The sequence below is a fragment of the Felis catus genome, chromosome B3, assembly GCF_018350175.1.
Source record: "Felis catus isolate Fca126 chromosome B3, F.catus_Fca126_mat1.0, whole genome shotgun sequence".
In the NCBI taxonomy this organism is placed as follows: domain Eukaryota; kingdom Metazoa; phylum Chordata; class Mammalia; order Carnivora; family Felidae; genus Felis; species Felis catus.
In genome coordinates, this window is record NC_058373.1 from 144628660 (window position 1) to 144654410 (window position 25751).

A 25751-nucleotide genomic window follows, 5' to 3' on the forward strand; every position below is an offset into this window, starting at 1 on the left:
CGACTTCAGCCAGGTCACGATCTCGCGGTCCGTGAGTTCGAGCCCCGCGTCAGGCTCTGGGCTGATGGCTCGGAGCCTGGAGCCTGTTTCCGATTCTGTGTCTCCCTCTCTCTCTGCCCCTCCCCCGTTCGTGCTCTGTCTCTCTCTGTCCCAAAAATAAATAAACGTTGAAAAAAAAAAATAAAAAATAAAACGGGGCTCAAGAGTGCTGGCCTCCTGGGAACACCGTGACAGTCACGTGATTAATATGATCAACCTCTCACAGGGAGCGTACCTGAAGGGTAGCCAGCGCTACTCTTACTCTTTTAGCCCCAAACTAACATGATGTGTGACTCGGTAATCCCATCAGTGACCCTGTTCGTGACATCCGGGTCCCCACCTTCCACATCAACAGCTGCTACAGGTAGGGCGGCCTGGGTTTTAGGAGAGAGCAGTTCACGACCATCTCCTGGGCATGTAAGACTGCCAGCGGCGGCCTCTCATCAAACATTCACTGAATTTACTGTTGCGTAAAAATGGTGTTTGAGGGTCAGAAAAAAGTTTTGAGATAGCCATACCGTCTTCAACCTGTATTTACAATATTAGTTTCAGGTTAAAAGGGAAAACTCGAAGTTGATGAAACAAACAGCACTTAGGGAACAAGCAGGCCAGAACTGTCCCTCAGACGTGTGGCCGTGTCTTGTCACCCGGCACAGGGAGGACCAGCATCTGCCTCTTACACACACAGATGTTGGCACTTCAAAACCGCGGGCTCCCATCGCTTCACTGCTTCCTGAGAAAATAAGCACAGACCTCCGATGCGCGCAGGGCATTTGCACATCCACCCCATCGATTCTCACTGAGCGCCTACTCGGGGCCAGAAACGGTCCACCGTGCAAAGCTCCTTCCAGTCAACTGATATCACAGAGCAGGGGTGTGCCCAAGGTCACAGAGTCCCCTATCGAGTCAGAACACAGTACCAGGTACCTTTCAAAGGAGAGATTCGCGTCTTTGACTTTCCTCAGCTCCTCTTGAACAAGCTGTTTGGCCCGGATCTCCGCCTCAAGAGCAGATTGCAACTCTAGCCGTGCAGACATGTCTAGCTTCTGACTACGGCGCACTTTCCAAAGGGGGTCCTGGAGACAATGGTTCAGATATTAAAGATATATACGTATATATATATATATTTTTTATTTTTTAACATTTATCTATTTTTGAAAGACAGGAATAGTGCAAGCAGGGGAGGGGCAGAGGGCAAGGGAGACACAGAATCTGAAGGTTCCAGCCTCTGAGCTGTCAGCACAGAGCCTGATGTGGGGCTCGAATCCATAAACTGTGAGATCATGACCTAAGATGAAGTCAGCTTAACTAACTGAACCACCCAAGCGCTCTAAGATATTATTTATTGACTTTATTTATTTATTTATTGAGAGAGAGAACACGTGTATGCATGTGAGCCGGGGAGAAGAGAGGGAAGGAGACAGAGGGTCTGAAGCAGGCTCTACGCTGAAAGATAGCCTGATGCGGGGCTCAAACTCATGAACCATGAGATCATGACCTGAGCTGATGCTTAACTAACTGAGTCACCCAGGCACTCATAAAGATACATATGTTTCGGGGCGCCTGGGTGGCGCAGTCGGTTAAGCGTCCGACTTCAGCCAGGTCACGATCTTGCGGTCCGGGAGTTCGAGCCCCGCGTCGGGCTCTGGGCTGATGGCTCAGAGCCTGGAGCCTGTTTCCGATTCTGTGTCTCCCTCTCTCTCTGCCCCTCCCCCGTTCATGCTCTGTCTCTCTCTGTCCCAAAAATAAATAAACGCTGGAAAAAAATTAAAAAAAAAAAAAAAAAAAAAAAAAGATACATATGTTTCTACATTTTTTTAAACATTTATTCATTTTTGAGAGACAGAGAGAAAGAGCATGAACAGGGATGGGGCACAGAGAGGAAGACAGAATCCAAAGCAGGCTCCAGGCTCTGAGCTGTCAGCACAGAGCCTGATGTGGGGCTCGAACTCACAAACCGTGAGACCATGACCTGAGCCACCCAGGTGCCCCTTTAAAGATATATTTTTAAGATATTTACTTGTTTAAAAAAATGTTGACACACAATTCATCTTCTTCTAATCTTAAACTTTTATTATCACGTTTAAATATTAACTTAATTAACTTAAGTATTAATTTGATAGTATTAGATATCCTCAAAGTCCATCAGACCCAATTTTAGTCTGGGCTTTTTATGACTTTTATTCTTTATTAGAGATCTTCAAAAGAATGAGCTGCAGCTTAAAAAAATTTTTTTTAAAGAATAAAACTCAACCAGGAGTGCAATTTCTATTTGGGCCCGTTAGACTCTCTTACAAACGCATGATACATTGTGCGGGTCTCCGTTATCTTACTCTTCCTTTATCTTGAAACATCTCCTATTTCACTATCCGAGCAATTACGTCATTGCTCATCAATCATCCCTGCCCACAACGGAAGACTGAAGTGGCAGGAAGAGCAAGGATGGAGGGCTCAGCAGGGTGAGGTTAACAGTGACCGAGACCAGCTGGGTGGCAGCGTGCTCCCCTTCTCCCACCGAGATGCTGCCCGTGTTCCATCCGCTCTCGAGAGGGACAGAAGGAATCTGGAGATTCCACTTTATTAGACTTTTTTAAAAGCTTTCAGTCCACACAGTTGAGAATTTTTCGTTTTCCGTCCATAAAGAGAAGAAAAGGGAACTGACTAGGGGTTTGCAGGGACAGAGAAACGGGCGCTTTATCGGACGCCAACGACTGTGATGAACCCAGTGAATGTCAGAAGCCTGAGTCTTCCGATGACCATGGCCCACACGGATTTCCTCAAGAATCAACGAGTGAACAATACACTTCTACGGACAGGAAGGAAGTACACTTTCATCAGTCAGTCCTTCAACAGGAAGGACTGTTCACACAGAATTCTGCAACAAGGATCTCAATCATCCCATTTTGCTAAAAGGACCTAGGGCTATATTCTTTCATCTTTCATAAGGTTTATGCTCTAGGTTTATTTAACGCAGTTCACAAGCGCGAGTATACCCGTAGATATGACTGGAAGAGAAAACGCAGAAATGAAAAAAACTTGATCGTTTGAATTGGTACTTCTAAATCTAAAATCAAAAAATGAGTATGTTCTCCAATTACAGAGCGAAGAACACAGGTGTATTCTTCGACAAGATGGTACATGTGCCGGGTGCTCAGGTGACAGGATGAGGAGTAATGACATTCGACATAACAACACCCTTTGGGGCAAATAGATCTTCAAACCAGCAAAACAGGGAATAAATATCTGGGTTTGTGAAGTTCTAACTGAAACGCTAATGAAACAGTTCCCCTACACCTTTATTGTTACTAGTGTTCGTCACTTACAGAATAACTTACACACACACATTGTAAGAAAGGCAGACAGAAGGAGGGACACGTGGGGCTGCGCCCAGAAGTGAGCCTGGGTGGAGACGGCTCGCCAAACTCTGGGCACTCGAAACACACGGACCACTGACGGGGGGGGGGGGGGGGGGGGGGGGGGGGGGGGGCGGGGCGGGGCGGGAGTGAGAGAATGGACAAAACCCATCTCCTTGAGGGCAGGAGCCCGTCGCGCGAACTGCGGTCCCTCCACAGAGTGGCTGTGGTCTCCCAGTAGTTCAGACAGCGGCGCTCTGCACCTGGGGGGCGTCCCTGGCCACACGGAGGCCCGCATCACCCGAGTTACTTGCCAGGCACTGAGTTTCTACACTCGTGTTCAAGGTAAAGCCACTGGGGAGTCCCATCATCATAAAAAGACACGGTTCAGAACAAAGCCTACCAGTGCTCTCGACCCCAGACTGGAGCTCCTCAGTGTCTCGAGCTCTTCGGTCATCTTGGAAGCAAGAGCCTGAAGGTAACCTCGGGCGTCTTTCTCGTCACTGACCCTAGAGAAGGACCATAGAGACCCAGTGAGAGGAGCCGAAAACGAGGACAGGTTCCTGCCCCCCGTGGGACAAAGTGACATAGCGTCCCGTCAGCCGGAGCGGTCGCCCACGACCAACGAACGGCTCCGCTAGCAAGGGCCACCCCAGTCCCTCTCTGCCGTGTTGCGCGGGGGCCCGGCCTCCCTTTCGCTAGAACGTGTGGGGTGTGCCAGCCTGACCCACGCCTCCAGGGACCTGGTGCGCTTTCTCCACCTATAGTCCAATGTGAAGAACACCGGACAGAACTGCGGCCCCTCGACAGCGGCGATTCGGGAGAGGGTGGCAGGTCCGTGCCGAGGCCTCGGGGCAGCGGCGTGGGTGGAGGGAGCGCGAGCGGTGTGGCAGGGCTGGGGAAGGGCGGGCGGGCACACATACCACTGAATGATCTCTGCGATCTGGGCTTCCCAGTGGGCCACCGACTCCTTCTTGGCCGCCAGGTCCTGTAGTTCATCCTCCAGCTGTCTATTTTGAGCTGTGAGTTTATCCACAAAGGAACAAAGCTGAAATTAAACAATTGTACCACATAACTCGTTATTTGGTGTCCTTTAACGTGACCTTAGCGTTATTAAAGCTACATGTTCTTTGGAAGATTTTGAAAGTTTTCTTAAATCGTTGTGAGATTTTGCTCCAAACTTCATCTCAGATACAGACTTTTCAAACGTATCTAACTTTGGTCACATTTCAACCCAAATCTGAGCAGACAAATGACAAGAGCAGGGGATTTCAGGAAATCAGCAGTTTCTAACCCAACGGAAACGTGTTACTTCACGTAGGAAGCAAGCTGCGTAAACCACCCGACTCCCAGGACCCGCGACCGAGAACCAGAGCCCCGAGCGGTGGCGTGGACTAGATTACCCGCTCGTTCTCAGCTGTCAGCTTCTTGTTTTCCTCAAACAGCATCGCCCTTTCGCGCTCGTATTTGTCTCTTATCGTGCCGACCGCTTCCTCCATTTCGGCGTGCCTGGGAAGGTGCGAGAGCGGCGGTTCAGAAGCTCCGCGAGCCAATCCTCTCGGTGGCGGGGGCACAAGCCCGCGCTCACGGCACCGAAGGGCGCACGGAAACCTACCGTTCTCGCTTTGACTTTTCCAATTTGTCTTTCAGCACGAGAACTTCCTTCTGCAGGGCCAGCTGGTGGCTTTCCGAATCGTGTACCTCCTTTTTCACATTTTTTACTTCCAGCACATGGGAGGCCTCACGCCTGACCAACTCCTCTTCATAGAACAGGACTTTCTTCTCAAGTTCAGATTTGATTTTGGAAATCTCCTGCTGATGTTCTAAGGTGGCCCCCGGGCCCCGGCCTCCTTGCTTCATCTGAAGAGAAAGGTAAAATAAATTACAGGTCCGTGTCTTCCCCTCGAGGGCCACACGGCCCTCCACCCACACCCTGTGTGGGCACCCGTACACGCGGCTTCTTCTGTCCCCTCCCCACCAATGGCAGACACCGCGCCCGATGCAGCTGGCCACGGTCGCGAGGTCCTTCTAACAACCGTCGGGCAGATGTGAGGGGCTGACAGCACCTACCTTGCACAAGGGACGTGCCCAGATCTGCCTAGGACCCCGGAAGCTGTGTCTACACCCTGACACAATCGGTCCCCAAAGCCTCCTCACAGTTTGTTCATTCGGGCAACTATGTGTCAGACACCTTTGTGATTAACAAGGTCACATCGAGGTCCCTGCTCTCGTGGGGCAGACAGGGAAAGACCGACGGCCAAGCAGCAAATGAGCAACGAGACATGACACAGGGCAACGCGGTGAAGCGTGGGGGTGTGGTGCCCAGCGGACAATTAAAGGAGCCGTTGACGCGGGGACACGTGAAGTGCCACATCAGGCAGAAGGTTCTTCAAGGTGAACGCAGTGAGCTGGGCGGGAAACGCTGGGAGGGGCTCTGTCAGGGCCTGAGTCACTCGGAGCTGCTGGGGGCACTGAGGACAGGACACGCCCTGGTTGCCGGGTGGGGGGTGGGTGGACTGTCAGCACCGGTGGCGACGAGCAGACTCAGGCACAAGCGGGCAGAAGTCCAGGCCCCGGGGCTGCCGCCCACAGGCCCAGACGGCAGCAAGGACGATGGAGGGAAACAGGCCCGCCCGGGGTACGTGCTGGGGAGAGAGTGGGTCTATCATCTCCACCGGCAGATGAGGAAACCCAGGCTCAGAAAGGGGACTCGTGCCCCTGAGGTCACGCCAGGCTAACAAAGAGCCCCCCCTCCCCCACCTCCTCACCCCTGTTCTGGCCCCTGGCACCTCTCTGCTCGCTCGCTCGCTCACTCCCTCCCGAGGTGCCTGGCTGCCCTTGGCCCCGGGCCACTGGCCTGTCTTCAACTTCAGTGGCAGGACAGGGGCTTTAAGGAACTTTTTCAGAAATGGTCTCACTGAACACACAGCAGGTGTCAGGCGTTAGTTTACCAGGACTTACGAGACACTGCCTGACACTTTAAGGAAGGAAAACAGCGAAGGCACTCAGGTTCTAAACGGAAAGAAGGCTGTCATTAAGGCACGTTTGTGACCTGTCCCCTTTCCACACCCCGTTCTTCCGGACAAGCCCACCGCGCGGGAGGACTCCCAGCACGACAGTTAGGAAGGAGGACGGGCTGGTCTCCTACAGGTACTACCTTGAGGGCCTCGAGCTCACTCTCCACTTGCTTGGAGAAGTTCTCGCTGTGCTCGCGAAGCTTGCGCTCCCGGGAGGCCTCGGCGACGGTGTCCTCCAGGCGGGCTTCCAGCTGCAAGGGGGGCACAGTGCTCACCAGCACGAAGCCGGCCCTGCCCTGGGGCTCTCTGCGGACGGCCCTGAGGGCCTGTCGCTCCTACCTCCGCACCCGATCCCAGGCCCAGTTAACGGCGGAGAAAGACACTTTAAGGCTTGACTGGAACAGCTGGTTAGTAATAAACCAAGTTTAAATTCTAATGTAAACCAATAACTTGGCATTAAGTTTCCGGACGGGAGACGGACTGGTGACACAGGCAATTAGGATGTCTGCAGATCACAAATCCATCTATCGACTGGTGAAGGTCACGCGCACGTGCCCAAGCAGGGAGCAGCGGAAAGGACCCCCTGCACCTCGGCCGGCTGAGTGCCCTCTCCCTTTACTTTAAAGCAGATCCCAGATGCTGCAGTGACCTGCCCGGAGTGTGGACACTAATGCTTCGCTAGGGGTTCCACTGATGCTATAGCTACAAATGCATCTGGGTTGCAAAATAAACGGAAAAAAAACAAGTAGGTGTTTTGAGACCGACTGACAAAGAGCATGTACTTATAGAGCATCCGATTTTTTACCAAGCAAGTTGTAACAGAATTCAATCCTAAGGGCTGCTTAAAATATGACACTCGTTAATGGAAGACTATTTGGAGTGTCTAGGGCAGCCAGTTCTCAAAGCGGGGTCCTGGGGCCCTTTCTAAAAAAGGCCCTTCTTTTTCTAATTATCTGGGTTTTCTTCAAATACTTTATCCAAAACAGTGTAACACAACAGAACGAATGCAGAAATAGTTTATCAAGCCAGTTATTAAAGAAAAGCACAAAAATGTAAAAATGCCATTCTTCTCACCAGATGGGGGAAGGGAGTTACTTTCCACAAAAACCGTCAGTTAACACGTAACGGGTTTACTGTTGAACTGAAAAAAGTGTTTTAATCTCTAGCCTGGTAAGTATGAGGAGCTGTAACCGCCACAAACGAAAGCTCTTTGGGGGCCTCAACAGTTCTTAAGAGCATGATGTAGTCCCGAAACCAAAGTTTCAGAGCCACTGGGCTGACTGGGGGCGCCAGGCTGAGCCTGGTCGTCCTCCTGGCCGCCCCTTATGGACGTAGGACTCGTATTCACGTAGGCTGTGCTGTGCCAACTACGTCCCGACACGTTTACGTTCTGTTTGTTAGGCAGAAATACCCTCTATTTGCTTTAAAAGGGAATTTTTAAAAACTAATGCCCGAAGAAATGTCTTTTAATAATTTCACCAATAGGTATCGGGGGCTGAGAAGTACAAAGGAAATATTTGGCAGGTCAACTTACTTGGCTTCTCATAAAATTTAAGATCCGTTTTAAAGTAACTCATGTAATTTAGCCCACGTTCTCAAAGGTGTTCTAGTAGGAGCATAGAAAAGCCCGAACAGTACAATCCCCGAAACGGCTACGAAGCTACCTCTTTCCTCAACTTCTCCGACTTGCGGATTTCCTGCCGCATGGAGTCGATCTTCTGCATGGCTACCTCTACCTCTTCCTCTTTGTCCCGCAGCTGCCGGGATGCCTTTTGCTTCTGGGAGCGGAGTTCTGCCATGCGCTCGTTCAGCTCGGAGAACTCCTGCAGGGCCAGCTTGCGTTGCTGGTGGGCGTCTTTGAGCTCTCTGGCCTGGGACTTCAATCGCTCGGAAGCTTCAATCAGTTGCTGAACAGAAAGAATGACAGGTTTTACGTTCGCTTCGCAGAGACGCGGAAGGCTGGCCGTTCAATCCTCTCCGGCAAATGCTGCTTACAGGCCACGGCCGAGAGCCAAGGGCTCACCTCTGTGAAAAAGCCCTTTGCCAGGCCCCAGCACAGCTACGCGCAGCCTGGAAGAAGACCCACCTGAGGCGCTAAGATCGAACTCACTCGGGAAAGACCCCCAATTGCGTGGCGACCAGAAGCCCGAGCTCTGCCAGCCAGCGGGAAGGCCTGCTCACAGCACAGGCTCACGTGTTTCAACCTCTCCCCTATGCCGTCCACAAGGCCATAAAGGTGGACGGAGCGTGAATGTGGTCACCAACCCAGTTATTGAAACAGCAGAACTGGGAAAGAACACGTTACGTACAAAAAAGCTTAAGAGTTCCATCAAAGTAAAGAACCACATAAAAACGACTGTTGGACAGCTAGCCCCTCACGAGAGTGAGGTTATGGTGGCCCCCCTGGCTGCACCCGTGGCCTCCCCTTCCCGCAGCCAATTCGTCTACGACTGGGTGGCACAGTCACGGTGGCACCTATTGGTCTGATATCGGAAGTAGCTGGATCTGGGGGGAAGGGGGGACTCCACCAGGGCCGGGCCAGGCTCAGTGAGCTGCTGAACCTACACTAGAGTACCGGGGAGTCTCCTGTCCCCTGTGCACTTCTCGACAAAGCGCCGTGGTTCGGACACCACGACAGACTGAACAATCTGGGTCTGAAATCCTGCACGTTTTAGAGAACACATAGCAAACTGCAGGTTTAATGACTTAAGTGTATAAACGAATGTACTTTAGAAAACAATCCTGGTACGAATACACTACCGACTGAACATACGATCTGATATATTTTACTGAAAATCAAATTTATAAAAGGGTTTTGGGGGGAATCACCCAAATTTTAACAAACGGTTTCTTTTGCAAGGCCCTGTCATACAAAGAGCCCCTGCTGAAAGAAGGGGAGGAGGCCGCTGGAAGCGGGAGGACTCTGGCACCGGATACCAGCGTGTGAACCCAGCTGGGTCGGCTGCTGCGGGGACGCGGGGACCCTCAGGCCCTGGGCATCGCCGGGTCCTGGTGCACAGCCCGCCCAGCAGGCCTGTGGCGAGGACCGATGCGGTGACCGGTGCTGAGGCCGCCCACTTCACGGCCAGCCACCCGGCAGGCTGCGTGGTCGGCGGCACGGCGTGACCCTGAGGCGGTCTGGCCCCTCGTGGACTGCACGCAACACAGCCCAGGGCGCAGACGAGGGTCCTGAGGAGGGCTCAGACCCCCACACAACGTCAAGGTCACAACTGCGCATCGCTGAAACCGGTCTCACGTGAAATCACCCCCAACTACCTTGTGAAAATCCTCCTTTTCCTGCCGCACCACGCGGTACTGCTTCTCCAGGCCTTTCAGCCGCTGTGTGGAATCCTCATGCTCCTGGCGAAGGGTCACCGTGTCCTCCAGCTGTCGCTCGAGCCTACTGGAGTCTGAACAGAAGGGAAAATAAACCGCGTTCCCTTACGGGAAAAACTTCACGTCAGCTGGCTTCCTGACGGTGAATTCGTTAAGGATTCTTCACTCGCTTCATCGCTTAGTAACCTTCTTGCTTTCTCACACATGGAAAAGTCACGTGTGCAGCCACCCGCGTGGACTGACGGGGTAATCGCTCTCCCCTGGGGACCGGGGACCGCGTGAGCCCGTGTGCGCGGGCACAGGGCAACCGAGGTGCGCAGTAAGGCTTATCATGGGCTCACTCGGGGCCCCTCTCAGCACCAGGATGCTGGGGTTCCAGAGAGAAAACGGAGGGCTGAGGATTAAGACTCGAAAGCGATTTGAATCTTCAGGGAGCTTTGATAATCTAGGAGCCGCAAAGGACAGATGGTGACGACGGAGCCAGCCCCTAAAATACCGCAAACGGCAGGCACAGCCACTGAGGACGCTTCGGGGAGAAATACGCTGTGGCACTGGTGCCTCAGGGCCACCAAGGGGAGAATGGGACAGAAAAATGTAGACCTTTCTGAGACTTTACGGGTAAAATGCTAAGAAGTGATTCTAGCTGCAACTGTAAAAGTCTCTCATTTGTGGGCCAAGCAAGTTGGAGAGAGAACGTCAGGTGAACGGACGGAAAGAAACGGGAGACCTGTCAACAGGTTACAGAAGCCAACGCTGTTCTCCTTTTCCACCCTACGAAAAGGACTCTGAAAATCTTCTTGGACGGGATTAACGCCCAAGAACACAGACGAAGCAGCCTCTCGGAGACACCTACCTGCTATTTTATTTTTCAGACGCTCTATCTCCTCATTTAGCTTTTTGATTTCCTTATCGCGGGCTGAGCCGCCCAGGGCCCGGGTGGAGCCGTGCAGGGACTGCACCGTCTGGGTGGACTCTACGGCAGGGAGACAGGCGTGAGGGAAGGGGACAGGGGGAGCGGAGGGGGACGGGGGCGAGCGGCGGGGGACGGGGGCGAGCGGCGGGGGACGGGGGCGAGCGGAGGGGGACGGGGCGAGCGGAGGGGGACGGGGGCGAGCGGCGGGGGACGGGGGCGAGCGGCGGGGGACGGGGCGAGCGGCGGGGGACGGGGGCGAGCGGAGGGGGACGGGGGCGAGCGGAGGGGGACGGGGCGAGCGGAGGGGGACGGGGGCGAGCGGAGGGGGACGGGGGCGAGCGGCGGGGGACGGGGGCGAGCGGCGGGGGACGGGGGCGAGCGGCGGGGGACGGGGGCGAGCGGCGGGGGACGGGGGCGAGCGGCGGGGGACGGGGGCGAGCGGCGGGGGACGGGGGCGAGCGGCGGGGGACGGGGGCGAGCGGCGGGGGACGGGGGCGAGGGGAAGGGAGACGGGGGCGTGAGCAGGAGGACGGGCGAGCGGAGGCCGGCGCTCACCTTGCAGCTTCCTGCTCAGCTCCAGCTTCTCCTGCTCCAGCCTCCGGATCCTCCTCTCGTACGCTTCCACCTGCAGGCTGTTCTCCAGGTCCCGCTGCACACCCTCGTCTTTGCTCAGCGTGTTGGACTGCATTATGCTCTTTAGGGAGCCTCGGTCAGAAAAGCAGCTGCAAATAAAGCAACGGGGTTTCTGATCCACGGAGCGTACAGCGACTTCTTCGGCATCTGGAGACTCGCTGGGGCCCAAGAGAAGTCTTTTGAACAGGCAGACGAAGGCCCGTGGCCAGACCGTCGTGGATGGAGCCAAAATTCAGAAGGGAGACCTCCTTACAGCAAGTGATGGGATGACCGGGGGGGGGGGGGGGGGTAGTGGCGGACAAGGCCGTGCCCTCAGAAGGGGTCAAGGAAAAGGCCTCTGCCAAGGAGGCAAGCGTACTTTCTGCGTCATCGCTTACGCGCGCCCAGAAACGCCACAGGAGACATCCGTGTGAGGAGCTGGGCGTGGGGGCCTCGCCAAGCCCTCGCCGGACGGCCCTGGGCACTCCTGCCGCCGAGGGCTTCCTGAGCAGTCTGAGGACAGGGCTCACCTTCCCCTGCAGACTCGACGGCCGCTAGCACTCGGGGCGGCACGGCCACTCGCCAGAGCCAGTCCGCAGCCTGCACGCACCCAGACTGAGACCCGAAGCGGTTCTCTCCCTCAAAACCAGGCCGCCGGTTACTTAGTTCCTCCCGCTTTTAACACGACAGCGATGCCAGGGAGCCTTCTCCGAGTCCTGCCGCCCGGAGTGCGGCAAAGGTACCGGGCACACGTGTATGCGAGGCCTGGCCAGTGTTTCTCAAAGGTGGCCCGAGAACGCGGTGCCAGCACCACGGGGTCTGTCCCAGGAGGACGGCCCTGGGCCTGACCCGCCAAACTGGAGGCTTGGCAGGTGGGCCTGGGACCTGCAGGTTTAACAAGTGCCCACTGAGTTGGAACAGATCAGAAAACTCCAGAACCTCTGCATGAGGGATTAAGAGGTCATCGTGCCTCCCAGGTCTAAGACCCCTTCCTGCGGGCTGCAAGGCGTCTGCTGTCACTCTGGCTGAAGTGCTGTTGAGCCCTGGCACCTTACACCAGGAGAGTTTCTGCGGACTTGAGCAGAAACCGTCCTCTCTGGAAGGAGTTCCCATCCGCTGAGGTATGAGCCGCTAGAAGGCCACGTAGCCCTCCTTCAGGCGCTTCGAGGTTCCGTCTGTTTCATTTTGCCCTCCCTCCCCTCCCCTCCTGGCCCAGTTTCCTGTTCAAAGCAGGTACAACCCTCAGGCAACAACTTGGCAAAGAGGCCCATTCAAGACAGAGGCTGACAGGTACAGTCACCGCGGCGCTCAGGGCTGGAGCCCTCCCGGCTCTCCAGACTGCCAGCCTGTCTGGGACCGTGCTCCAGCCCCCCGGGGGGAGCTACAGAGCTGCAATAAGATCCTCACAAAAGCTAGCACGGTGCCCTCACGAAAGCTGGGCCTGACCGGGAGCCCCTGAAAGTCTACCGGAATGAATCCTGACAACGCTGACGGCCCGTAAGTCAGAAGTCAGCTGACCGCACCTCCCATGAGCTAAGAATGGGTTTCACATTTTAAAGGGTTGTTAAAAAAAGACGACTACCTAACAGAGACCACCCTTTGTGGAGAAGCCGGCCGACCCTGCTACAGGTCACTGTGTGTTTTCATCAGGTGTCCTTTTTCAAGGACACCTGTCCCACCTGCCCACATCTCCCTGGGGGGTGGCTGTCCCAGGGCTGACGCAGCACCCACCCGCCCGGAGCTCGCCCATCAACTGCCATCTCGCCCAAGGGAAGCCTCCGCCTGGGGAACCACAGAGCTGGACCCACCTTTCCGTTGTAAATGTAAAGCCGATGAATGGCAAATGGAGCCCAGAGAAGCCTGTGTGAGAACCAGGAGGTAATATTTCCTGCATGAGAACACATACGACAACATGAAATCCATGTTCGAACAAAGGGAAAGAACATTAGCAACGGGTGAAACTGCGTGCACTAGAGAGAATCACGTGGCCTTCTAGGACACCGAGCCCAGCGTCCCCGCGAGGGGGCACAGCACTGGCAGACTTGTATTTTCAGTCCTGGCTGTGCCCACGATGCAGTTAAGAGAACAAACACACTGCTTCAGGGGATGGTTAATGACCCAGGCCACACTTGGATGGCACCCTGGTGCCACACTCGTCCGCCCTGAGCAGAGGTGAGCTGGCGGGCGCTGGCGCAGCCCCGGGAGGGTTGTGAGGCAGAGGCTGGGGGCTCTCAGGCTCTTGGGAGAAACAGAGGCCAACGGCAGAGGTAGGCTTGGAACCCAAGGTAGATGGGTTTATTTCAGATTTATCTTCGATTAGGTTTATTTATTTTAGATTAATGTGTTACAGGCTCTGGTTTTCAGTGTCAGAATCCTTCTTTATTAAACATGAAACCAAAGTTATACTTTATCTGGGAAATGTCATTGTCGAAATAGTTTCTTTGCAGTCTAAGAAAACCCTTTCCACGATGACACTACTTTTCTCTGTCTTTTCTCCAGGAGGTCTACGGTTCAGCCCTTATTTGAGCGAGAGAAATCCCCTAGGGAGTGATCAAGACTTTTCTTCTACTTGGTCAAACCTCACTTCTTCTATCCCCAAAACAAGTCCCCGGTATGGACTTACACGGCTGGATCTGAGGAGCTCAAAATAACCTCAGAGCCTCTGAGCAAAGACGAGACGGTGCCGACTCGCGCACCAGAGGCCGTCGGCCCAGCCCCGCACCGGACGGCCCCAGAGCCAGGGCCCAATCTGGAGGACCCACGACGTTAGGCGTCAGTGGGAGGACTCAGAAGCCACACACAGTCTTGGCTGCTCCCAAAGCCCGGCCGTGTAAAGAAACACACGTGCAGACACAGAACCGTGACGGCCGGGGCGCCAGGTGCTCATGCGGGGGGACCAGAGTCCCAGGGGCTCTGAGTCCGCCGTGGGGCCGCGGGCCGAGCCGCTCGTCAGCTCAGGGCCTCGAAGTCTGCAAGTGGTGACGGGGCTGAGGTGAAGCCCCAGGACGGTAACATCTCCGACGCTGCTGAGTGCCCTGAAAATGCAGCGTAAGTGTTTCTGGCGAGTCTAAAGGAGAAGAGCCGTTTAACTCCATTTTACTCAAGCGGAGTACAGGCGGACCTCGGAAAAATATTGCGCGTGGCTCCAGACACCACAATAAACTATCACAACAGAGCGAGGCAAGTGCATTTTTGGTTTCCCAGTGTATGTGAGAGTTTCCACTATGCTATAGTCTACTGAGTGTGCAACAGCATTATGTCTGAACAAATAAATTTCATAACTTAATTTAAAAACAGAGGGGGCACCTGAGTGGCTCAGCTGGTTAAGCGTCCAACTTCAGCTCAGGTCATGATCTCACAGTTCGTGAGCTTGAGCCCCGCATCGGGCTCTGTGACGACAGCTCGGAGCCTGGAGTCTGCTTTGGATTCTGTGTCTCCCTCTCTCTTTGCTCCTCCCCTACTGGTGCTCTGTCTGTGTGTGTGTCTCTCTCTCAAAAATAAATAAACATTAAAACAAGTTAAAAACAAAATAGTTTACTGGGGGGAGGAGGGGAGCACCTGAGTGGCTCAGTCAGTGAAGCATCTGACTCTTGATTTCAGCCCGCGTCATGATCTCACCGTTGTGGGATGGGGTCCTACGCCAGGCTCCACGCAGAGCACGGAGCCTGGGATTCTCTCTCCCCGCTCCTCCCCAACTTGTGCACTCACACACACACTCTCTCTCAAAATAAATAAATGAACTTAAGCAGAAACACTGCTAAGAGATGCTAACCATCATCTGAGCTTTCAGCAAGTCATAAGCACTGACCACAGATCGCTGCAACAAATGCAGTAATAATGAAAAAGTTTGGAATACTGTGACAATCACCAAAACGTGACACGGGAGACGAAGTAAGCAAATACTGTTGGAAAAATGGCACCAGAAGACTTGCTGGGGGCAGGCTTGCCACGAACCTTTAATCTGTAAAAACCCAGTATCTGCAAAGCACAATGAAAGGAGGTGGCTGTGGTCTCTGTGTTTTAAAGGGGACATTACTACCAAGCTGAAGGCTGGAATAAAAGGTGTACTTTCTGGAAACACAATGCCACACTTTTAAAAAGAACCAACATGGCTCTAAGATCCTGCTGACAATCCACACCCTCCAACAGACCACTGCTGGCTTCAGACCCGCCGGGACGCCACGGGGACGAAGGTGCTTGTTCACACTTACGGTGTTTCTCAGCACGTCGTCATCCACGTCGAAGTTGGAGGTGTCAGAAGGACTGCTCACATCAGGAATATAAGGTGCTTCCAGGTTTCGTATATTTTCCCAATTCAGACCTTCGAAGAACGCATGCTTTTTGAAGTCTTCTATCCCATTCTGGCCCAGCCGGCGCTCTCTGCTGCAGATGAGTCTTTGGATGAGGTCTTTGGCTTCTTCAGACACATCCGTGACGTGGGACGGAAACTGAAATCGCTCCTGGGGGGCAAGCGGCCGGTGGACATGAGATGAAAACTTATTCAGAAAAACCCAAGATGTACAGACATTACAGGAAACAAAACAGAGTCAACAGTCCTTTCTAATTTCACGGTAGCTAAATGCAAACCAAAGCTAACGACATTTGATTCTAATGAGAAAATCCTTAGTCGTGCTGGTTATTCGTTACCATGTTACATGTAAATTAACGATAAATTTTCACCCATCAAAGTGGCAAAGGGCGCCGACCACACGCTGTGGCGGAACCGGCTGGCACGGAGCTCTTCCACAGTGCGTCTGCCGGCATCTGGCGCAAGTCTACTCCTAAGATTTTGTTCTACAGAAAAGCGTCGTGCGCTGGACAGAAGGATGACGAAACACCTGGTCGTATGTGACGTGATGCCATTCACTCAGACGCGGCCCCACAAACACACACCCAGCACGGCAGCGGGCCCGAGCGCTGAGGCCCAGGCCCCACCTCTATCATCCAGAAAGAGGGAGGGCAGGAACGCTACCGAAGATCAGACCGGCGGGCGCACAGGAAGCGCCGGACCAGGCCCCACAGGGGCACGTGCTCCTTGCCAGCAGGCTCTTTAGAATCCACCGAGTCCTGTTCGGTACCGTGACGGCATTTATCGCCAAGACGCGGAGGGGGTGATTTCCGCCGTCTACGCTATGCACTTTTGTGCTGTTTTTCTGGTAAGGCTAAGCTAACTTCCAAGTGAAAACAATCATCTCTATTCTGGGAAAGTGTCTTTAAAAACCATGGCTTGCCCCGATTGGGAGTTACATGGCAGACCACCCACCACGTTAGTGTTCACGGGCCCCCGACACAAAGAGTTGCTGGGGGACAGGGCTGAGGACCGGTCAGCAGAGGGAAGCTCACTTGGGGGGTGCCGGTGACAGACCGGGGAAGGAGGCGGTGAGCACACGGCCACAGGGTGGGAGCGGCATGAGGACACATGTGACTAAGGGAAACAGGTGACAAAACAGGAAGCGGAAGAGCAATGGGAAAACGAACAAGAAATGAAGGCGAGGCCGACGGGAGGCAAGGTCAAGGGGGGGAAAGGCACAGCCGGAAAGGGAAAAGGAAGCCGGGTCAAGGAGGTGGAAGAGTGCTACGCACAGGCGCCTGGCCCGGTCCGGACAAGTCATCTCCGGGAAGCAGACCCGAGAAGAGCAGCTGTGGTCACACTGATGAATCCAGACCCGCAGGTGGAAGAGCCCAACGGGCCCCCGCCCCCCGCCATCCCGAGGCCACACCCGGCACGGCCCCGCGGAGGCCCGCCTCCCCGGGGCCTGCCCCGAACACCGCCACTCCAGCTCGAAGTTCTCTCTCTCCCCCCACGCCCACACCTCCCGTGCGGGCAGCTTGTGCCGACTCCACCCGCAAATCTCTGCTCCTGTCCGGTGGCCAGCAGCCTGCTCCAACCCTATCGTCTCCTCCCCAAAGACGCGGACAGCTTCCCAGCAGCCCTCCCGCCTCCGGGCCCCTGCCTCGGGACTCGAACAAACGGGACGTGGAGACGCGACATCTTACTTCGTGGTTCATGATCTTTCCGTAGGTCTCCACGAGGGACTCTGCGTAGAAGGGCGTCTCTCCATACAGCATCTCGTACATGCAGACGCCCAGAGACCACCAGTCACACTCGGGGCCGTACTTGCCCATGCCGTCCTCCATGGCCTGCAGGATCTCCGGCGAGATGTAGTCAGGAGTGCCCACGGCCACAGAGGACTGGACCTTGAAGGAGAGGGGGTGTTGGAGGGAAATCCTGGGGCAGCTCCGATTCCAAATTCCCAACTACTCCTTCTAAAACACTGATAGCAAATGAGGAAATAATCGTGGAATAAAACCAGCACATGAGCATGATTTAAAACCCTAGTAATTCAAAATTCACTGCAAATGAATGCTCTCCTGCAGCAGTAAACGTGGGGCAGTTTCCAGAACGTGTGAGATGGCCTCGCACGCCTGGTCTCTCCTTGCCCGCATGCCCAGCACAGCCCCCAGAGGGCACTGTGGTCCCTCAAGGGGTGGCATTTCCCACATCCTCTGTCACTGCCCAAAGTGCGGTCCAGAAGCCATGTGTGTTCAGGCCAACCCTTCGCAAACTTCCGTGTGCATACAGGCCACCCGGGCTCTTGTGAAACAGAAATTCTAGGGTGGGGCCCAGGACACTGAGTGTCTGTTTCCACAGACGCTAAGGCTGCTCCCCCAGGGCCTACCCTTCCATCTCCCAAATGGGAACATCTGGAAATAGTCCAGGCACTGGCTGGGCACTCAGGAATTCTCCAGATGGGGAACCAGGAGGCTCAGGCCTCTACAAGGGAAAGGACAGTTCCTCAGCCACTGACGTTAGCAGGAACAGGCTTGACGTGGGGCCATCGCTCCGGAAAGCTGTGGCCAGCGAGGGCAGTGAGCGTCGTGAGAAAACAGGGGGGCAGCGGGGCAGCTGGGGAACCGGACTGGTCTTGGAGCGCATGGAGAACAAAGTCAGTTAGACTGAGGGAGCAACCATAACAGAAGGCCTGGCCGAGGAAGGCCAGACAGACTCTCCCTCGGGTCATGTCTGAGGAGGGGCCAAGGGGTAGGAGCAGCACCCGGGTCAGACTGGACCGCGGGGAGGTCGGCCTCCGTCACGTGACCAGAGTCACTTCCCCGCTCGGCTGCCCGGCTGCAGGAACCGTACGGTGGACAGTGGGGAGACCGGCGTGAGGTGGCAGCACGGGAAGGGTGAGGGGACGTGCGGGCAGGAAAGGGAACCGACGCTCGAGCTCAGTCCGAGAACCACCACGCTTGTCGTCGGAAGGCTGGATTTGAGGGCAGCACCAATCTCAACTAAGCAACACGTGGTCAAGACTGGGGAAATAAGAGACTGCTTTGGTGGGAAGAAAGAGAGTAACCCTAGTATCAAGGATCCCTGTTTCTAGATGGACAACACCCACAGAGAGAAAAGCCCTGCCTGACAGGAAGTTACCTGCCCGCACACAGAAATGAGGAGTCGCTAACACAGTCAACGTCTGAGCGCCTGACCGGCCCGCACCAGACGTTTCAAGAAAGGACCGAGGGGGCCTGCGTGTCGCTGCGGCAATGGCGTGCTCAGCCACCTCGCCACGTGAGGTAAGGGACGACCCCCAACTTAGAAGGCACTCGTACTACTGATGAGACATGGACATCAAAACCGAGGTTTTCAACTTAATCAGAAAATTTAAACTGTCCCCCAAATGTGAATCTTTTTAATTCACATTCATAAACTTGGTTTCTTAATTGGATCTCAAATTGAAATGTTAAGTCCCTTCTAACTACAAGCAAAACCCAGAACCAAATGAAAAATCTCCAACAGAAATACCTACAGTTCCATCGTCACTCATCTTCAAACAGGATCCAAAGTCGGCCAGGCGGATGTGACCATTCACGTCCAAAAGGACATTGTCAGGTTTAATGTCTCTGTGAGTAAAACAAATCAGTGAGTCAACCATTTCCACGCCACACATTAGGCAGGTCAAAGCCTGTCACCAGTGGCGTACCCGCTGAGGAAATGCTAATGCCATTTCAGGACAGTTGTGGCAATCTTGGGAAAACGTCTCTCCATGGCACTCCACTCGCACACGCGTACGGAGGGGCAGTCACCACCACTACCGCTCACTCCTGTGCATGAGCTAATCCCCAGTCAATCCGATGGCACACAATCTTGTTCCCACCGCACAGCTGACCATGCTTCCTGAGTGTCTCCTTGGTGCCCGGTGCTGTGCTTGACCCCGGGTCTGTGACAGTAACCAGACCCCACAGCCCCTGCCATCACGAAACTTCCACCAGCTGAGAGGGCAGAAAATGAACGTGCGAACGCACGAACACGCACGTGGTCTCAGTCAGCACCAGGGTGTGACGCCCACGATAAGCGCTGGGAAGAAACCAGAAGCAGCAGAAAACGGGGCAAAGGGTGTCTGAGCACAGACGTGATGAGAGCAAGAGACAGGTGAGGCTCTGGGGCAAGACCACGGCAGGCCAGCAGCCCCCCACGTACCCCACGCTGTATCTGGCGGACAAAGACCCGGGGGCCGAAGACCTAAGCCATCTGTCTAGCTGTCAGCAGCAAGTTCATGGCAGGAAGGTAGGTCCACGGCCGACCTGCTGCTCTGTGGACTTGCAAACGTGGGGCCCCTGGGGAGGCGGACGGCCTTTAAAGCACAAGCTCTCCTTCCTGGTCAAACGAGTTCATGTGACTGGACGGCACAAAAGGGAACAGACTTCAGGAGGAAAGGCAGATGTTCACCAAGAGGAGCTCAGGTATGTGCTCACACGACAGAACACCACACCTCAGCTACTCCCAACATTAGGGACGCATCTCACAAACAAAGGTGAGAAGACGACGACAATTCTTACCCAAAGAAAGATCCACAAAGCAAAAGAAACCAGCGCAGAACCCCAAACCGAAATAAAGAGGAGAAACAAAGCAAACCCTCAATGAGTCAGAAAAATAAAAAATTAAGAACAGAACCAGACAAAAGCAGGAAGAAATGAAGAGATTTAACTCAAGGAAGAAACAGAAGACAAAATCTTATCAGGAATGGTGACTAAATTATAAGATGCCCATAGAACAAATTCCAGTAAAATCTAATGAAAGGGCACTGAAGAAAGGGAGGGAAAGATCTAGAGAAATGAAAATAGACGACACATACAAATAACTGGAGTCCCCAAAGAAATTGAAAGAATAAAAGAATAAAACATAATATTTGAATCTACAATCTGAGAGAACCTTCCAGAAGTTTAAAAAAAAAAAAAAAAAGGGACTGCATTACAGACTGATGGGCCCATCAAATTAAAAATTTTCCCATGTCCCGTTTCTTGGAGCCAACCTGATACTAAAGTTCACATGGATCAATTAATGCGTGAGGACAGCCAGAAAAACCCTGGAGAGAAAGAAAGGGGTCTGATGGGGGAACTAGTCCGACACGGCTTCTGCCTCCAAAATTAAAGCGGTACGGCCCTGGTGCACAGACAGACAGAAAGACGACAGGACAGAACGTCACGGGGAGTGAGTGCGTGATAAAGATGTCATCTCACCTCACTGGGGCAAAGACACACTTCCTAAGTGAGCTGGTCTTGGGACAACAGGAGGGCCTCCTAAAGATAAAATCAGACCCGCTCCAGAACCACAGCGGCCGCCCGGCCTGCCCCGGGCTACCTTCGTCAGATCCCTCTGCTTCATCCTGCATCTCTCCCGCGCAGCTTTCTATTTGCTCCAGTTTTTGTTTTCGTTCTCTGGATATTCCTTCTCTTAAAACTGCACCGTTCTGACTTTGTTTCTGAGCTGCACTCTCTGTTCTCTCTGGGGACGTCATGTCCTCAAAGGCAAGTGACTGTCACTCTTCGTTTCTGCCTCTGCTGTGATCTGGGGCTGACCGCTCCAGAAGGGGCTGTACCCGCCTGTGTGCCCTGCTCCCTGGTCCCGGCTGCCCACCGCTTCCCACGCTGCCAAAGCCAGGGAGCACCTGCTCTGCCTGCAGCAGCCCGGCCGGAGGGCGGTGGGCACGGCCTGCGTCCCCACGGCCCACATCCGGCCACAGAAAAGGCCCCACAGCTGTAGCACAGGGTCTGAGTCCTGCTTCTTAAATCCAGCAGGGACACGGCTGCTGTGCTGACGACACACACTCATTTCCGGCCCCGTCGAATGCTGCTTCGACCCACAGCGAACCTACCACCTGCGGCCGAGGCAGGACTGACTTCCTACCAAACCTGGCTTTGTAGCCTTTCTAGCAAAAATGCAAGCTTTCGGTTTTCAGACTGGGTCGTTCAAGTGCTAAGTCTGAATACTGAGTTGACGGGGGAGGGCGGTTAATCACACATTTCATTCTCCTACTATGTCTGGAGATCAAATGACAGAGTGAAGCTTCTACATAGCTAATTAAGAAAATAAGGGAAAAGCTTTCTAATTAGGGAAAACAGAGAAAGAATAAACCACTGAAAAAGTGGTCAGATTAATTTCCCTGGAGATCGGTGACAAATACAAAGACATTCAGCTCTGGTATGAATTAGTCAAATTTCTGTAGAATATAAAATCGAATGTTGAAAACAACTGTAGTAACTGTTAGAAAAGCAAGCACAGCGACATTAAAGAATCCATGAAAAAAGAGAAAACGCCCTAAAAGAAGTAAAGGTTCTTTGGGAGCCGCGCCCTCTGCTTACTCTGTGATACCTGGACCCACAGGGCAGTGCCCTGGGCGGGGGCACGTGGCCCCCGCGCCTCAGTTTCCCCACTGAGCAGTGAGGTACGACTCATGGCGAGACCTGAAGGGCTGTTCTTGTGACACCCTGTGCCGTGGCCACCCTTGCAGCAGGAGCTGTGTCTGCTCAGGAAAACCTCCTGACGGGCAGCAGAGGCCGGGCCCCGGGCGAGGCGGCAGCGGGGCCCGATGTGACGCCAGGGGGATCGCGGTGGCCGTGAGCCTCCCAACGGAGGACGGTAATGCCCTCACAGTCCCGAGGAAGGTGATTTCCAATCTAAAATTCTTACTAGATCATCCCTCAGTCACACGTGTGGATGGAATTAAGATACTGATCTCAAAAACATGATCTCACGAGCCACCTTGATCCAGAAACTACAGACAATCCATGCCACCAAATCAAAAGAATAGACCGAGAAAGGAAGATGTGTCACTTGGACAGCAAGGGATCCAATCCGGGGAGACGGGACGGGAGCGGCTCCGGGGAAAGAACTCTCAGGATGCTGGCAGAGGCACCCAGGGCAGAAGGGAGCGGGAAAGGAGGAGCAGCGGTTCCAAGAAAAATCAGACCCATGCTACCTGACACGCCTGTGTGCGCAGAGCTTTGCAATTCAGCACAGGGGACGACCAGCCGGTTCGGGGCAACCAGTGACGGCTGCCACGGAAAAGCCCGCAAGTGAAGACTCAGGACCATTGCCACCCCCAGCGGAACCGCCTCATGGAAGTGGAAATGCGGGAACCGCCAGGCTCATCTGTCACACTCACACAGGTGTTCCACGATGAACCTGACGGGGATTTAACCAACAGTTATCGCTCAGGAACTGGGACGCTGTGGGAGGGGGGTCTGAGAGTGTGTGTGGGAGAGGGCGGAGGGAGAGAGCTACTTCTGGAAAGAGTAAACTGCATCTTAACAGATGTGATCTGACTCTCCCTCCTCTGCAAAAAAGAAAATGGCGAGAGAAGCCGGTTAGTTAGGAACGTGAGGCAAATGCCGCAAGAAACAGTGTAAAAAGCCGACGAGCTACCTGTGGCCAGTGGAATCCGGGCAGGGCAGGAGACGCGTGCTTTCTCTTAAGCCCTGTAGCGCTACCTGACTTGAAAAAACCGTTACCATGAACATATTTGATAACAATTATTAAAATAAACAGCCAACCCCACAGGACGAACTCGCTGTCTTAAGCACCAGAAAGACACAGAGGTGGCGCCCGCGCAGGATGCAGGGTGGGCCCGCAGCGCGCCCGGGAGGGCGGGAGGCACACGGCCACACAGAACCAGTTATTCTCGCTCGAGGTGCTGTGCTGAGCCCCTCTCCCCAGCCCAGTCCTCCTCTGTGAGTGCCATGATGGGGGCCGTGCACCAGGGAAGGTGTCGTGGCTGGGACAGCAGACGGTCAGGAAACCCGTGAACTAGGGGGCGGGCACCCCAGGGAGGAGGGATCAGCAGCGGGAGGATGAGCTGAGGTCAGCAAAACATCTAAAGACAAGGCGGCTCTGGGGGACCCGCGCTCGAGCATCCTCATCGTCACAGTAACACTGGGACCTGCTGGTGCCAGGCGCTGGGGCGGCCCAGGGTCTGCGAACCGCGTGGCCTCTCTGGACGGCCTGGAGCCTTCGACAGAGTCTCGGGGCCCCGAAAGGGCATCTTCACGTATTCAAGGCCGTCCCCATAAAACACAAAAGGTGCGTACCTGTGCACGTAGTGAAGCTGATGGATGGAATCGATGGCCAACACCATTTCACCGATGTAGAATCTTGCCATATCTTCTGGAAGCTTGTCTTCGAATTTACTGAGCAGGGTCAGTAAATCACCACCCACGTAGTAATCCATGACTAAGTACTGCAGGTGGGAAGAGGTGGGAGAGAACAGAACATTCGGTCAGCGCGAGGCCTGACAACGAAAGGCCGAAGTTCTACCACGAAGTCCTCTGGCTCTTCCAGTCTGGAGCGCTGGCTCCCGAGCTGCTCCTGTGTCATCCAGGACTTCCCCACCCAGTACCTTCCTGCACCATGTAGGTCGTACTTTCAGTTAGGCATCTGACGGAGAACGAATTTCAGGAACAACAGCGCGGAAGATGGGGGCCGAGAGCAGGGCAGGAGAGGGGCTGGGGGGCCAGGACGTGGTCCCGGAAGGAGAGGAGGGTGACAGGCACCGGGGAGTACTATGCGGAGGCAGAGGCCAGACCACAGGCTGGCGGGCGTGCGGGCCGAAGGGAGAAGTTCTCTGGCCCCTAAGAAAGCGGTAGGAGTAAGTCAAGCACCCATCTAGCCGAGTCTCCACGGTTTCCATGCTGGCCTAGAATTCTAAACAGAAAAATGAAAATGCTCTACAGCAGCACTGAACATGATCGACAGGCTCCTGGAGAACTGTAAGGAATCCGTAAGAAAGTAAACTAAGGGGCCATAAGGCAGAAACTTACTTTTAGAGTAAGAACCAAACCAATTATTTCCTCTGTCATGAAACACAGGGATTCTAAGTCAACAAGGCAACACCCTTCTAGTCACTGGAGAAACACGTTTAATTTTTAGGACACGCCAAGTTTAGATGCCTCCAACAGAAGGAACAACGAGAATGGGCTCTGTGGGGCAGCCCAATGACTCCGCACGAGGAAGGAGGCCTGACGTGGCCTGCCCCGCTCTCCAGGCCTGCTTCTCCATCACCCCACAAAGGCAGAAACTGCCGGGGTCCCAGAGAGAAGGAACCTGCCCGACAGCACCACTCAGGGGCGGCAGAGACAGCAGCCAGCCACGGGTCTGCGAACCCCAGTACCAGCGCCCAGGTTCACACACTAGAAAGCCCGGAGCCCCTGCCTTCCTTCTTGATTTTCACTGTACCTCTATTTGTGCAACTCCAAACACTCAAGAAGATGCCTTCTTGGCTGCGATTCCTAACTGACCATCTTCCATCAGACATTTCAGACTGCAAGACACTACGCTGACTTCAGGAAAGATTAAACAAAATATGTTGTTTTCCTTCTGTACAGATCTGCGCCTGAACTCCTCGGAAATGGACCCGAGATGGTCGCCTCTGAGCGGGGGTGATGTGCACTCGGCGGTCTGCTGGGGAAGGGCCCTGAGCACCACCTCCCGTCACACGCTTGGACAAGTGGCTACGTCCCCTCCCGCTCCAGATGCCCCATTTAAAACGTGGTGACAACCTTCAGGGCCTAAGGCACGGGGTCCCTGGGGAGACAGAGCTAACCCACGCGCCCCTGCTTGATAAACACAACGGTTCTTCTGTAGACATAAACATATATGTTGTAAATTCTAAATAAACAGTGTAACAAACCATGTTACCTAATTCTGGACATTCAAAACTGACGGATGTCTTTGACGTGGGAAAGAGACGGTTGTAAGATGAATAAAAGAGACCCTACGTCCCTCTTGCTGTAGGAACGGAGCACAGAAGTGCGGGTGAGCTCAGGGAGATCGAGCTCAGGTCCCTGGCCCGAGGCTGTGCAGACCTTCGAAGCCCCTGCGGCCACCGCTGGGGCTGCGCAGGCAAGAGGAGCCGGGCAGAGACCAGCTTCTCCAAGGACGGTGCTTGCCCCGCACAACCAGAGCTCCACGTGAGGACCTTTTTAGGTTTAGGCAAACCTTCGGTCACACGGTCACTCTGGAATTAAGAGCAGCTGAGGGCAAAGGTTTGGCTTCTTTTCCCTTGTGAGCCGCTGTTTTGTGTCTGTTTTACAGGCATCTACACTCACCTCGGGGCACACGTGTCAATCGCACAGCGGACTGACTGGTCAAGACTGAAAGCCCCCACTTAGGTCGGAAGAAACAGGTAACAAGAGTCCCCCCTAAAA

The 25751-nt window shown here is 54.3% G+C and overlaps 1 protein-coding gene across 1 annotated transcript in view; it reads right to left on the reverse strand.

Annotated features, from left to right (window-relative positions):
• CDC42BPB (CDC42 binding protein kinase beta) overlaps nt 1–25751 on the reverse strand; it is a 102915-nt gene that overhangs the window by 27206 nt on the left and 49958 nt on the right. The window contains exons 5-19 of the mRNA XM_023256085.2: nt 23637–23785; nt 19079–19172; nt 17268–17468; nt 15482–15730; nt 13079–13158; nt 11214–11380; nt 10599–10718; nt 9686–9819; nt 8074–8316; nt 6550–6660; nt 5008–5252; nt 4796–4901; nt 4316–4440; nt 3796–3901; nt 967–1115 (exon numbers count right to left, since the gene is read on the reverse strand). Of these exons, the coding sequence (XP_023111853.2) occupies nt 967–1115; nt 3796–3901; nt 4316–4440; nt 4796–4901; nt 5008–5252; nt 6550–6660; nt 8074–8316; nt 9686–9819; nt 10599–10718; nt 11214–11380; nt 13079–13158; nt 15482–15730; nt 17268–17468; nt 19079–19172; nt 23637–23785 (2279 nt within the window). The remainder of the gene's footprint in view (nt 1–966; nt 1116–3795; nt 3902–4315; nt 4441–4795; nt 4902–5007; nt 5253–6549; nt 6661–8073; nt 8317–9685; nt 9820–10598; nt 10719–11213; nt 11381–13078; nt 13159–15481; nt 15731–17267; nt 17469–19078; nt 19173–23636; nt 23786–25751) is intronic.